Source organism: Balaenoptera acutorostrata, chromosome 4 (assembly GCF_949987535.1).
Source record: "Balaenoptera acutorostrata chromosome 4, mBalAcu1.1, whole genome shotgun sequence".
Taxonomy (NCBI): Eukaryota; Metazoa; Chordata; class Mammalia; order Artiodactyla; family Balaenopteridae; genus Balaenoptera; species Balaenoptera acutorostrata.
In genome coordinates this window covers 148,606,137-148,620,002 of record NC_080067.1, presented here as the reverse complement: position 1 = coordinate 148,620,002, position 13,866 = coordinate 148,606,137, and the positions used below count along the sequence as shown (strand labels likewise).

Sequence of the window (13,866 nt, the reverse complement as noted above, 5' to 3'; positions counted from 1 at the left end):
TGAAGGGCCACGAGTGCTGGGGGATTGGCAGGTGTGAGCTTTTTCCCTCCAGCCCCGCTGGACTTTCCGTTGCTCTGTCCACTGATCCACACGCCCCTCGTCTTCCTGGCCTGCTCACGCCCTCTGCCTCCTCCTGGCCCAGCCTTTGCCTTCCAAACCCTACTCATTCCACTGCTCAGGTGCTGCATCCTGGGTGCCTCAGCCAATTGCCACAGCCATGGGTGGATGGGTCTGCATCCCTGCAGCAGGCAGCAGCCACCTGTGTCACAGGCAGGGGTCAGTAGACCCCAGAGGTGATGAAGCAATGGTTCTGCATCCGCTTCCAGAAGCCCTCAGGACCGTAGGGAGATGCTTGGAAGGAAGGTCATCCGTGGACACTGAATTTCAGCCTGGGTCAGGTGGAGACAGGTGGGCCAGGGCGGGGCCTGGGTGCAGGAAAGGCCCTCATTTCATTCTGTCCTCTGATGGCCTGTGGCAATAATTGTGAGCAACGTGAGACTGATAATGAATCAAAGGCCACTAAGGTGTGGTTTCCAAAAGCACCTTCCCCAGGGTGCCCATCAGTCAAAACAGGTCACATAGACCGGTCTCGTGGCCGGGTGTGCATGGGGTGCTGGACACAGCAAGGTTGAGGTCTCAGAGCACGTGCCCCACGGTGCACTGGGGACTCTGTGGGGAGGGCAGGGGCTCAGCTGTCGCCGAGGTCCTGGTCATCAGAGTCTTTGGTCCCCTGAGCTCCTTTGGACGAGGGATGGAAAGAACGATGGTGGGGCAAGTGGGCCGGGTGGTCCCTTATCAACTCCTTCTGAGCTCTTTTTCATGTTATTTAATATTCCTAATATTCCAGATGTTTGTGCCTTTTCCTCCAACAATATTCATACCCTTTGAGGGTAGAACGTGTGTCTTCTTTGCTTAGATTTTTCCCATGATGCTTTATTTGGTACCTGACACATTGCTGATGTTCAATACGCACTTGCTAACTTAAATCTTATAGGATTTGTTTTTCGAGTTTCACTATGGACATTTTGATATATACCCCAAAAGCGGGTCTGATGAATCCCCGTGTTCCCATCAGGGAGCTCCAACGGTTGTTGACATTTTGCCCACCTTGTATCATCTGTCTGCTACCCCACCCCCTTTTCTGTGAAGTATTTTTATTTTATTTTTACTGAAGTATAGTTTATGTACCATATTATACTGTATAAGTTACAATATTATATAAGGTGTACAATACAGTGAGTCACAATTTTTAAAGGTTATACGCCATTTAGTTGCTATAAAATATTGGCTATGTTCCCTATGTTTTACAATATATCCTTGTAGCTTATTTTATACCTAACAGCTTGTACCTCTTAATCCCCGACCCCTATCTTGCCCCTCCCCGTTTCCTCCCCCCAACTGGTACTCCTCGTTTGTTTTCAATATCTGTGAGTCTGCCTCTTTTTTGTTATATTCACTAGTTTGTTGTATTTTTTAGATTCCACATATAAGTAAAGTGTTTGTCTTTCTCCGTCTGACTAATTTCACTTGGCATAACGCCCTTCAAGTCCATCCATGTTGCTGCAAATGTCAAAATTTCATTCTTTTTTTATGGCTGAGTAATATTCCATTGTATATATGCACCACATCTTCTTAATCCATTCATCGGTTGATGGACACTTAGCGAAGTATTTTAAAGCGTATCCCAAACATCACGCAATTTCACAGGATGTACCTTGGTTTGCATCTCCAAAGGAGGACTTTTCATTCTTACACACAACCATGCTATTATCACACCTCACAAAATTAGCATTAATATTTCTTTTTTTTTTTAAAGATTGATTGATTGGTTGATTGCTATGTTGGGTCTTCGTTTCTGTGCTAGAGCTTTCTCTAGTTGCGGCAAGCGGGGGCCACTCTTCATCGCGTTGCACGGGCCTCTCACTATCGTGGCCTCTCTTGTTGCCGAGCACAGGCTCCAGACGCACAGGCTCAGTAGTTGTGGCTCACAGACCTAGTTGCTCCGTGGCATGTGGGATCTTCCCAGACCAGGGCTCGAACCCGTGTCTCCTGCATTAGCAGGCAGATTCTCAACCACTGCGCCACCAGGGAAGCCCTAATATTTCTTAAATACTTCCATATTCAGATTCCAGATTTAAATTCCATGTTCAAATTTCTTTAATGGTCTTGACCATCAACTTAAACAGATGCTTTGTCCGAATTGTCATTTAAACATGACCCAACATTTGGCTGCTTGATTCTTAGATTCTTTTGTTTCCTAGGAAGTGGGCGTGGGTGGTCTGTGTCGACCCTTCTGTCTTGGATCCCATCAGCTCTTGGTTCCGGAATCAGGGGCCCCAGGGCCTGGGTCGGGGGGCGTGTGTCTATGCAGAGGCAGCGATGTAGCACTCCAGTGGCAGGGAAATGGGGCAGGGGAGATTGGGGCATCCCTCGGTTCAAAAATCAATCATTTCCATCCCAGAGGTGAGAACCCAACCCCCAGGGCAGCTGGTACCCGAGGACGATGGGGCCACTTACCGTCCTGCGGGCGGGTGCTGACGATCTGTTCCATGCTCACTGCACACCTGTGCAAGTAATCCTCGTAGGGCTCGGCGGGCAGGAGGGAGGGGAGGGGGAAGGCGGGCCTGGAGGAGGGGGAGGGGAGCAGAAGGAGGGAGACGGCTCGCCTCTAGCCAGGGCTCACGGTCAGCAGCGAGCCTCCAGTTCTGTGCTCAAAACCAGCAAAGAGCTGGCGTTGGGCCTCCAGCGAGCCTTCTCCCTGAGCACCCGCACACAGGCTTGTGATGGTGCCGCCAGCCACGGGCAGCGGGAGATGCAGGTTCTCTGGCTGACGAACTCTAGCCAGACTGACTGACCCTCTTCTCAACGGGCCCGACCTGTGGGCTTCACATCCAACCTTGTGCACTCAGTTTAGCCAGAATCGCCCACCCCCATATCTGACCACTCTGGATATCTGAGCAAACTCGGCTTCCCCTCCAACCCCAGGAGGCGTCTGATCCCCTGGCCTGCCTGCAGCAAGGATCCTTTTAGGTTCCGTTTAGCAAGAATCACCCTGTTCTCTTAAGAATCTCCCATCACCCCACCCTGCTCCTGGGAGGAAGAATCCCCACTTGGCCTTATATTCGGAGGGGAATCTGATCTTCCTTCCCTTCTGTAAACCCCCCACTGCAGTGGTCCCTCTTGAATAAAGCCTTCCTTATTACCTTTAACCAGTGTCGTGAGTAATTTTTCTTTAACAAGAACGAGAAAACCCCAGCAGCAGACAACGTGAGGCGGCTCACCTATAATCCATGCTGACGTTGAAATCCGCCTCTCTCAGCTCTTCCAGGGTCATGAGGGTCGGGGTGGTTTTGCCAGTCTCCCATTTGGTCCATTCAAAGATTCCGGGCTCCACTCTTATCTTAATTTTCTTCTCCAGTTTGAGCTCTGGATTCAACAGAATACAAGTGTTTATCACCTTCGGTGTCTATTTTGGCTTTCTGTAAATGAGTCTCTTCCTAGGTCTAAATCAAACCTTTGGAAAAAAATCTGACTTTTTTTTTTTTTTGCTTGCTGAATATTGTCCTGTGATTAGGCATAGACACACTATTTCTCAGACAAAAGCCACTGGGCAGTTGGAGGGTATGAAAGGAGTGATGACCCTCTGCTCATCAGGAAGGGCCAGAGTCTCTTGGGATCTGGGAGGTGCCACTGGCAGCGACCTCCCTGGTGCTCATCCTGATGACCCGATGCAGCCCCATAGCACGCGGCACCTGGACTCCTCCTTGGGTCAAGAAGGAGCCTGCACCTATGAGGACTTGGCTGGTCCAATGATCTGAGGAAAAGACGAGGGCAATCATGGAGCTTGTTAGCCACACGGAAGCGCCATCCTGGTAAACACTTACCCCAGACTGAGCTGAAGCGGAGGGTGGATGGGAGTCACCTTCTGGAACATTCTATCTCTCACAACTTGCCCTTCCCTAGGATTTTTTTTTTTAATGAGAAAAAACCTCCACTTTCTATTGTAAATTAAAAAAACTGGAAATGGAAGTCATGAATTCAGTAAAATCTAACTGGTGAAGTTGTTTTGGACAAAACTTCATATAATCATATTTGCATCTAAGTATACTTCATCTGTTTTGCCAAAAATAGTACATACGTTTGCTACAGAAAAGCACATTCCATAAACTGACATTTTTTTTTTATACCTTCAGTAAGAGACCTGTAAACTAAGGCCACCTCTTTTTGAGTGGGGGAAAAACAAGACCTTAATGTTTTTATTCGAAATGGAGAAAATGACATTAAACGGAAATGCTGGCAATCAAATCCATTCCCAAAATGTATTTCAGGCCCATGAAATGGGTTCCTTTGCAAAGCACATTTAGAAAAGAGAGTTAAGGCTGGTTGATGGGGCTCCTGGGCTCTCCCGCAGCCTGTGAGGAACTCGTGTCCACCAGGAATAGGTGACACGAAGAAAGAGTTTGGAGAGGGATGGATTGGGAGTTTGAGATTAGCAGATGCAAACTATTATATATAGGCTGGATAAACAAAAAGGTCCTACTGTAGAGCGCAGGGAACTACATTCAATATCCTGTGATAAACCATAATGGAAAAAAATATGAAAAAGAGTATATATATGCATGTAACTGAGTCACTTTGCTGTACAGCAGAAATTAACACAACATTGTAATTCAACTATACTTCAATAAAAAATAAATTGATAAAAGAAAAATAATACTCTACAAAATTTAAAAAAAAAAAAAAAAAAAAGAGTCTGGAGAGTGTCCCAAATGGTGTTGGGCCCTCTTCCTGTTCTGTGGGTCACACTTTGGGAAATGGTCCATCTGGACATTCACTGACATGGTGGTGAGATAAAGCTTAGCATTCTGGAAAACAGGATGGTCATGTTTGAGGACATATGAAGAAGGCTGGGCATCCTGCTTTTCTTGATTAACACAGGATTTATGAATTTATGTTCTTTAAACTGACTTCGTCCTCCTCCTCATCTGCATATAGAGTAAAAGTCAATGAGAGATCATGTTAAAGACATTGACATGATCATTGTCAGAAAACATTTTGGGGAGCTTTTATTTTAAATGCAAGAGACCCACATAATAGAAGTCAGAGAAATTGGAACAGATATGTTCATAATGAGGAAACATGAATGATAACAAAAAGGGGATAAAGTTACGAAAAATGTTTTTGAAGCTCTCAGTTATATTCGTTTAAGGCCAAAAGAAATTCCTTATCTTTTTTTTTTTTCATATGTTGTGACCATGGCTGGGAGGCTGGGTGGGGAAAGGGAGCCTGAGAGCATCACTAGGAAAGGGCCTGGCGACTTGGAGGAAGTCACTGTCAGAGACATCCACGTGCTGGCCTGGCTGTACACAGGCAATCTGCAGGTGTCACACCCTCTCACCTGTGGGCTGCCAGCCTCAGATGGAGATTCAAGTGTTTTTTTAGGTTAGTGGAAAAGTATCAGCCTCTCGGATGGGTTAAAACAAAATAAGCTCAATTAAATGGCGGGTTTAAAGGCGGGTGGGGGGCACAGGAGAATCCGGGGTGAGCCTGTCACCTTTTATCCTGTATTTGTGCTTGTTTCTTGCTTTCTTCACATCTGATCGCTATAGTTGTTGGATTAATTACACATATATTGATCCTAAGCTATCCGGGCATAAAATGACTTCATATCTATTTTGCTTTCTTCTGTCCTATTTGTTAAGAGTTATCAAATGGAAACACTTAGAGCAAACACGGTGGGGTCCTGGGCCCCTCCCGGGTTTGCTTAGCAGCTGACATCATGCTTTAACCTGCCCTCGGCTCCATGGGTCCAGAGCCCAGAGCTGCAGGGAAGCAAAGCAATGAACATGCAAATCTCAACAGCGGGGGAAACCACGGGCATTTCTCGGTCTCAGGGACCCCAGAAACCGTGCAGGGGAGTCCAGGGTCCCCTGTTACGCTCGGATGAGAAATGACAAACGGAGGACGTCTGCAGGGCTGACGATGCACAGAGACGGCCTCCGAGTTTTAAATGTGTGGAAAGCGGATGGTGATGAAATGGGTTTCTACCCTCACAACTTAGCGAGTGGATCAAGAAACAGCACGTTAATGAGAAGGTAGGAAAGGACTGGATTGGCCACGAGCCCACACGGGTCCTGTGCAAGGATCAGGTCCATCCCTGGGAGGGATTCCCAGCTGCATGGCAGAATCGGGAAGGCACTTTGTCAGAGCTTCTCTGATCTACGTGGAGGAGATACTGGGGTGGTGCTCGGGCTGGCGGACCCGCCATTATTTCAACAGCTGCTCCCGTGAAGGTCTGCTCACCGCCCTCTTTCTGACACCGCACCAGGCACGATGCTGTTATCTGCAAGACGGCTTGTCCAGCAGCAGCCTCTTTGCTCTTTGTCCCCCTCCTCCACTGATGTCCTTCCTCCCTGACCTTGATCTGGTAGGTCATTCCCAGCAGCTGCAACCGTCGCTAAGCTCAGTGCCATCCTCTTCTCTATCTCCAGCCAGCCTTCCTTTCTCTGTAGGCTCCTGTCCCTCGTATCTGATTCCAACCCTCCAGCCACCTCCCGGGATTTCACTCCACGGAGCTGACTCTTTGCTTGGTATCGTTCGCCTCCCCCAGCCCCTAACTCCCTACCTTACACAGCTTAAAATCTCCACTCAATCTCCATGGCCCTCCCCCGTGCACCTTCAGCTCCTCGCACCCTTTCTTGCTTCATCATGCTTACTTCTCAAACCCGCCCGGGGTTAGCCCCAGTTCCTCCTGCTCCTCCTGGGCCACACCTGGGGGCAGCCGCAGCCCCATTGATGGGTCTCCGTGTAAAGCCGTGCCCATGACCTCAAGTGGCCTTTGTGCTGCCCAATGGTCACCTTGTACTTCCCCGTCCCTGTCCTGGCCCCTCTCCCCAGTAAGCATGTCACACATTCAGTGCTGCCCTTTCTCATGCTCACCTGGTCACCTGACTTCCTGTGTCTCTGAGAAAGCAGAGGCAAGCCCCCTCCTCCACACGTGCCCACCTGATGCACCTGTGTCCACACACTCTGCCCTCAGTCCCATCACTATGGAGGACCGGCCGTGCGTGCATGGTGACCTAGGTCTTGTGTCCCCTTCCCCACACTGGGAGAGGCGGAACCAGGACCTCCAGGGCAGGCTGCCCATCTCTGGCAGGAACTTGCTTCTTCCTGTAGGTGGACGCTCGCTCAGAAGGGTCTGCCACTGGCTTCCCATCACACGGCAGCTTTTGATGGTGCTGAACAGCTCCCAGGAGCCGATTCGCTTGCCCAGGGAGTCCTGCATTTTGGACTTTAGAAGGGACCACGGCAGTTCTCAGCTCTCTGGGAACACCCTCACCCCCAGCTTTTTAAAAATCACATGGCAGAAGCAGGCCAAAGGCGAATTACAATCCTGACCTTCCAGAAATGCTAACTGGCTCAGTGCCTCCTAACAGTTCTCGAGGGCTGGTTCACAACTGTCCTGTGACTTTGTGTGGCCATTCATGGCCACCCACCCCAGTCTCACCTCTGCTCACTATCTTCTGCCCCCGGAGAAGAGTCATGAGGTCAAGGCCACATGAGAAGCTAGCTGCAGTTCTCACTGACCTTCCAGGATGTGTTTGGCTGTCTGCACACAGCGGAGGGCTGGGGAGGTGAAGACGGAGATGATCCTGATGCCACTGCCCAGCAGAGCTTCCCCTGGAAGACAGCAGGTGGAGAAGTGCCCTCTTCATAACTGTAGCTGCCCATGGTGGCAACTCCAACAGGTGGCTTACTACCCATGGCAGGCAGGGTCTTAAGTGGCCCCAAGAATCCCCACCACCACCCCGTATACACACCCTGTATAATCCCCTGGTGTGTGGGTGGAAGCTGTGAATACGGTGAGCTAGCTCCCCTGTGACCAGGTTATGTTATAAGGCAGAAGGGAGATTATCACAGGTGGGCCAGACCCATTCAGGTGAGCCCATTAAAAGCAGAGATTTCTCCAGCCAGTCACGGAAAAGAAGTCAGATAACATATACACACTACTATGTATAAAATAGACAACCAACAAGGTCCTTCTGCAGAGCACAGGGAACTAGACTCAATATTTTGTAATAACCTATAAGGGAAAAGAATCTGATAAAGAACATCTATCTATCTATCTATCTAAAACTGAACCACTTTGCTGTATACCTGAAACTTATTTGATACTGTAAATCAACTATACTTTAATAAACAATTTTTTAAAAACCAAAGGTAGAGGGATTTGACATGCAATAAATTCTCTGGAATTTGCAAGGAATGTGGGTGGGCTCTAGGAATCCAGCAGGCCCTGTGCTGGCACCAGGCAAGGAAGTGAGGACTTCAGTCCTACAACCACAAGGAACTGAATTCTCCCACCAGCCCAATGAATGTGGAACTGCTTCCAGGAGGCTCCAGGCGGGAAGTCAGCCCAGCCAGCAGCTTGAAATCAGAGTTGAGACCCTGAACAGAGCACCCAGCCATGCTGTGTTTGTGTTTCTGACCCACAGAACTGTGAGCTATCAAGTGGGTGCTGTTTCAAGTTCATGGTCATCTGCAGTAGTGGAAACTCAAGCCCCCTGAGGCTCATGGAAGGACAAGCCTGTAAATCACATTTCTTCTTGCAAAATTAGAGGACCTGGTCTTTGGGAAAGAAGGAGATCTCTTCAGTACAAAATCTGCACGGTACCAACACCAGTGAGGTTTCCGTGGATGTTGTGATGGGCTGATTTCTGTTCCCTAAATTCATATGTTGGAGTCCTAACCCCATGCCTCACAGTGTGACCTTCTTTGAATGTAGGGTCTTTATAGAGGTGATCAAGTTAAGACGAGCAATTTATGAGGACTGGTGCCCTTATATAAAGGGGAGATCTGGCCTCAAAGGGCACGTAGCAAGGGCTCAATACACGTGAGTGATAATCACTGCTACAACTATTGTTACTATTCCTACTAGAATGATCCTCAAACATACCTGCCATTCTGGACTGGAAAATTCCACAGGACGATAAAGGTGGATCGTTTTCAAAGTCTTTGATACCGCGGCTCCGTCTGGGCAGACTGCGAGGGAAGTTCAGGTCTGGCCGGTAGTATTTCCCTAAAGCATAAATAAGCACCAGATGCTCAGTTCCACTGAGTTAGTGCATATTTGTCCCACTAAACTCTTAAGATCAAGACCCACATTTGAAGCATGGTAATTATTTACATTGTGGTCAACTGTGTTTTTTCTTGAGCATGCTCTGTGATGTGGATTCAATTCCAGGAGGAAGTCCTACTCTCACCACCCATTCCCTCAAACACAGAAAACGTATGTTTCAGCCATAGGAAGCATGAGACCTTCTTTGTCCTCTCAAAACCCCCCCGAAGAGTCATTCATACAATTTTCCTGATTAAGAACCAAGACTGATTTAGCTTAACTTGATAAGAGTCTCAAATTGGTATTAATTAATTAGATGAAACTCAACCCATCCCCATAGCTTGAAGATGTCCCATTGCCTACGGGACAGAATACAGATGGCGGGAGAGGGTCCTGCATTGTGTATTATTAGTCAGCTGCTTGAGGCAGGACTGGACATCAGGGGGCTCCACTGGGACTCCCCACCACCACCACCCATTCAGAGGCTCAGAGCACCTTGGTTCACTTTGAGTTTGACCTTGGGCTCGAAGATTGGACGATCTGGTGCAAATCCTGGCACCACCAGTTACTAGTTGTGTGTGTAGAGGCAACTGACTAATCTCCCTTATCAATAAAAATCGGGAAACAACAGAGTTGTCTGAACGAATCAGCAAGATAATGCTTGGAGCCCAGAGCCTGGCTCAGAGGTAGTGGCCAATAGGGGCAGGTTTGATCTCATCCTCAGATTATCCATTTATCCCTGCAGATAAATGGATAATCACGCCACGCCACACCAAACCCTTTCATCCTCCCAAGCAGCCCCCAAACCTCCTGGCTACAACAGATTCTAGCAGCCAAACTGCCTCTCCTGAGACCTGCCATACGTCACATGGATGGCCTGTCACTTGCACCTGAACATGCCACCCCAGCCTCCCAGCAGTTCACCAAGGAGAGGCAGACAGCGGCTATTTGCATGCCTTGTGTTTTTAGGTTCCATGCAAGATATTTCTGGAAGCTACCTCCCTGGAATTTCCACTGGCAGAGACTTTGTTTGAACCGTAAGCTTTACAGACCTTTATTAAACACCAAAGTGTTAGGTGTGTCCGCAGGAAAAGCTGGTATTTGTTTTTCATTCAAAGCGAAGGTCCGTCACTTGTGTCATATTCTCAAGGACATCTGTCATCCCCAAATGTGAAACTACTCCACTGAGGTCTTTTGCCCTCATTGATGTTTTATCTGTGATCACTTTGTGAGGCAGAGGGCAGAGCTCAGAAGAAGCCGAGGACCTGGGGGGTGGTTGGGTTCTGACGGGAGGACAGTCTGAGCGAATAGGGGTGCCCTGGGCCAGCGCCGCTGGGAAGTGAGGGGCCATACAGGGTGTGGGTCCTTCGTGCAGAAGTGAGCAGAAACCAGGAGGGACGCCGGAATGCAAGGGGAGGCCAGCAGTGTCCCCAAATACCTGTCATTGTAATTGATCAAACACTGCAACTTGCAGAATTCAGACCAAGTAGACTATCACAATGCACTTTACCAGGGCTTCCTTTCCTGGTAAAAAGATCCATCAGCAGTTTCCTCTAAGCTGGGAATTTCCAGTGCCTTTAAAATATTTTCCCTTATAGGTGACTTGATCTTTTGTGTAGATGACCAAATATTTTCCCTCTTTTTATGAAGTCCAGTCACTCTTTGTGATGTTGGTTGTTTGGTCTGGTTCTCACACCACCACCACCATCATATGCATACTGACATGTGTGCCATTTCAGTCTGTAGTTTCAGTAATTGTTTTACTGCAAGAAGTGTCTTATAATTCTTTGAATGTCAATGCATCTTCAGAGCCACCTATTTCTTCCTTGAGCCTTTGTGCGTCTACTTGGGCTTGTTTTGTAGAGACAAGCGTAGCATTAGTTCTATGGGTTCTTGGAGATAGGTGTAGTCATGACGTCATTTGCTCAGGAATTTTCTTGTGCATTCAGGTCATCTGCCAATGCGTCCCCTATTCACTTCCCCCTTTCTTGGCCTGTTGGGCTCCTGGAGGGATCCCCAAGGGCTCAGCAAGTCCAGCCACTGTGAATGGATTTTATCACTAGGTTCATTCAATACTTTCATTTATATAATTATCCATGGCTTAGAAATAGTGGCACCCTGGGCTTTCCATTAGGGCATGTGTATGATACAATTGTGGATCAGTACAGAGACTGTGGGTATTTTGTATCTACAAGCCCTGTTCTCAGTTCTTGGCATCCAGAGGGGTGAAGTTGGGGTAAGCACCCAACACGTTAAAAAATATGCCCTTCATTTGAGTATAGCACGGCCAAACGTTGTAGGGAAGCGACCACCGCAGGGAAGACGACCTCAGAAAGATGCAGCTGTGAGATTGCAAGTTGGGGTATGTGTGAGGGTCAGTGACTGCGGCCAGAGTGACTTGCTCTCAAGGCAGTGCCGCACCCACTAACCAAGTGCCATGTGTGTGCTGCCAGGACACACAGGGCTGTCCATGTGTCACTCCAGCAGACTTGCTTACTATTGAAAACCATTCCTCCATCTTCCCCAAAGCGTTTGAGGTCAGATACTTACAGATGCATACACGCTCACATGCACACATGTAATGCCTGTGGAGAGAGATGGAGCGTGTGTCCATCCCACATAAACAGTCTATGCATGGTCATTCTGAAGAATGGTGCCCCAGGGGCTCTGGCTAAGAAAACTGAGACGTGATCTCATCTGTTAGCTCCGTCTAATTCCTGCGTCTGGATTCTGCCAGGACTGTACCTACCGTCGGAAGTGGAACATTGCTGCAGCCAGGACTTCCCGAAGATTTGGTCCACTCTCTCCCCATGGTGCACCACCAGGACGCTTTTCCTCACTATGGTGGCCTGGAATGGTGGAAAGAAAGGCACGTGAGAGTTAACACCCACCTTCTGAGACTTGTTCCAGCAGCTTCTCCCCCTCATCCAGTGGTGGCCTGGACACCACGTCTCTTCCTTCCTTGCTCGGTAGTTACAGCCCGTTTTACCAGGACCATTATGATGAGAAGGGGCTAGGAATTGCAGGTGATCTCTGTAATTTCTTGCAACTTTTAATTTTCTGGGCACTATAGCACACATAGGAAATGAAAAGGAAGTGGAACGAATGACCCACATCGTGGTACATCAACCGTCTACTTTCTGTCTCTTCCAAGTCCTTATCCCTTGTCTTGGTCCCTTCAGGCTGCTGTAATAAAATACCTTGGGTGGCTTATAAACAACAGAAATTTGTGTCTCACAGTTCCAGGGGCTGGAAGTCTCAGGGTGCCAGAGATCAGGCACCAGCACAGTTAGGTGAGGGCCCTCTTTTGGGCTGACATCTCACTGTGTCCTCACACGGTGGAGGGTAAGGGAGCTCTCTGGGGTCTTTTCCATAAGGTCACTAACCCCTTTCATGAGAGCTCCACCCACATGACCTAAGCTCCACCTCCAAACACCATCACATTGATCAACAAGATTTCAACATAGGAATTTGTTGGGGAACACAAATATTCACCCCTTCATAGTGACTTCTTAGGAAATGATCTGAATCTATCTAAATATAATAATATATACATTTATTACTTTATAATATGATATGTAATTGTAATTCAATTATATAATATAATTATAATCTTTATACTATACTATATTATAATATAATATCTATCATAATGTACTATATTATAATATACTATTATAATATTATAGATTATATAATATCTATTATATATAATAGATATATATAATAGATGTATGTATATACTATGTAGATATGTACAAATCTTCCTCAATGTCGGATGGGGTTACATCCCAATAAACCCATCATAAATTGAAAATATCTTAAGTAAAAAATGCATTTAATATCATTTGATATCTGCCCAATATCAGAGAGAGGATTGGACCACATGTCACTTGTCTGGGAAAATTCAAAATTCAAGTATTCAAAATTCTACTGAATGCATATTGCTTTTGCACCATCGTAAAGTCAAACAACTGTAAGTCGAACCATTGTAAGTTGGGGACCATCTGTGTGCGTGTATCTATATCTATATCTATATCTATATCTATATCTATATCTATATATCTATATCTATAAAATCTATCTATTATCTACTGTCTATCAATCATCTATCTATCTATCTATTATCTATCTATCATCTATCTATCTATCTATCTATCTATCTATCTATCTATCTATCTATCTAATCTATCTATCATTTAACCATCCGTCCATCCATCCTAGTCTCCTCTGTTGCTGGCACTCGTTTTCCTCCGAGGGGGCCTCCGGGACCACCCCAGTGTTGGCGTGTTAAATGTGGTTCTCTGCTTAAATGTGAATCACCCTGTTCTCCAGGCTGCCAGGGCGTGTGTTCAGCTCTGGGCACCCAGGGGAGAAGCCCTGCATCTACCCCTTCTTTCTCCTTTCTTGCTGGCCCTTCTTTCCCATAGCTGGTGTTTTTCTGTTTGGCTGAGTGCTAGGGGAAAACAGCACTTTAGTTTACTTTATTTTGGGGAGAGAAAGGCATCGACAGGAGGTTATCAGGGTCCAGCCGTGGAAACAGCAGAGCTCTCTAGAGCTCTCCCCCTTTGCTTTGGGCAGGGGCTCAGACGGCCTTTGGGCCTCACAACTGCAGGGCTGACATCCACCTTTGCTCTTGGGGAGGTCAGTGCTTTGGGGAATTAACCCAAGGGCTGCATTCCAGGCCGTGGTGTGGGGTGTCTTTGAGAGGGGGCTCCTATGTGCGGGGTGGCTGGGGGTTTCCTCAG

At 47.4% G+C, this 13,866-nt stretch overlaps 1 protein-coding gene across 2 annotated transcripts in view; it reads right to left on the bottom strand.

The window, feature by feature from the left end:
- UBASH3A (ubiquitin associated and SH3 domain containing A) overlaps positions 1-13,866 on the bottom strand; it is a 39,937-nt gene that overhangs the window by 3,236 nt on the left and 22,835 nt on the right. Inside the window, exons 8-12 of one of the 2 annotated variants that reach the window (XM_007172689.3) lie at positions 11,868-11,967; positions 8,957-9,079; positions 7,588-7,680; positions 3,282-3,426; positions 2,518-2,624 (exon numbers count right to left, since the gene is read on the bottom strand). In XM_007172689.3, coding sequence (XP_007172751.2) covers positions 2,518-2,624; positions 3,282-3,426; positions 7,588-7,680; positions 8,957-9,079; positions 11,868-11,967 — 568 coding nt within the window. The remainder of the gene's footprint in view (positions 1-2,517; positions 2,625-3,281; positions 3,427-7,587; positions 7,681-8,956; positions 9,080-11,867; positions 11,968-13,866) is intronic. The other variant, XM_007172690.2, reaches the window with a different exon arrangement.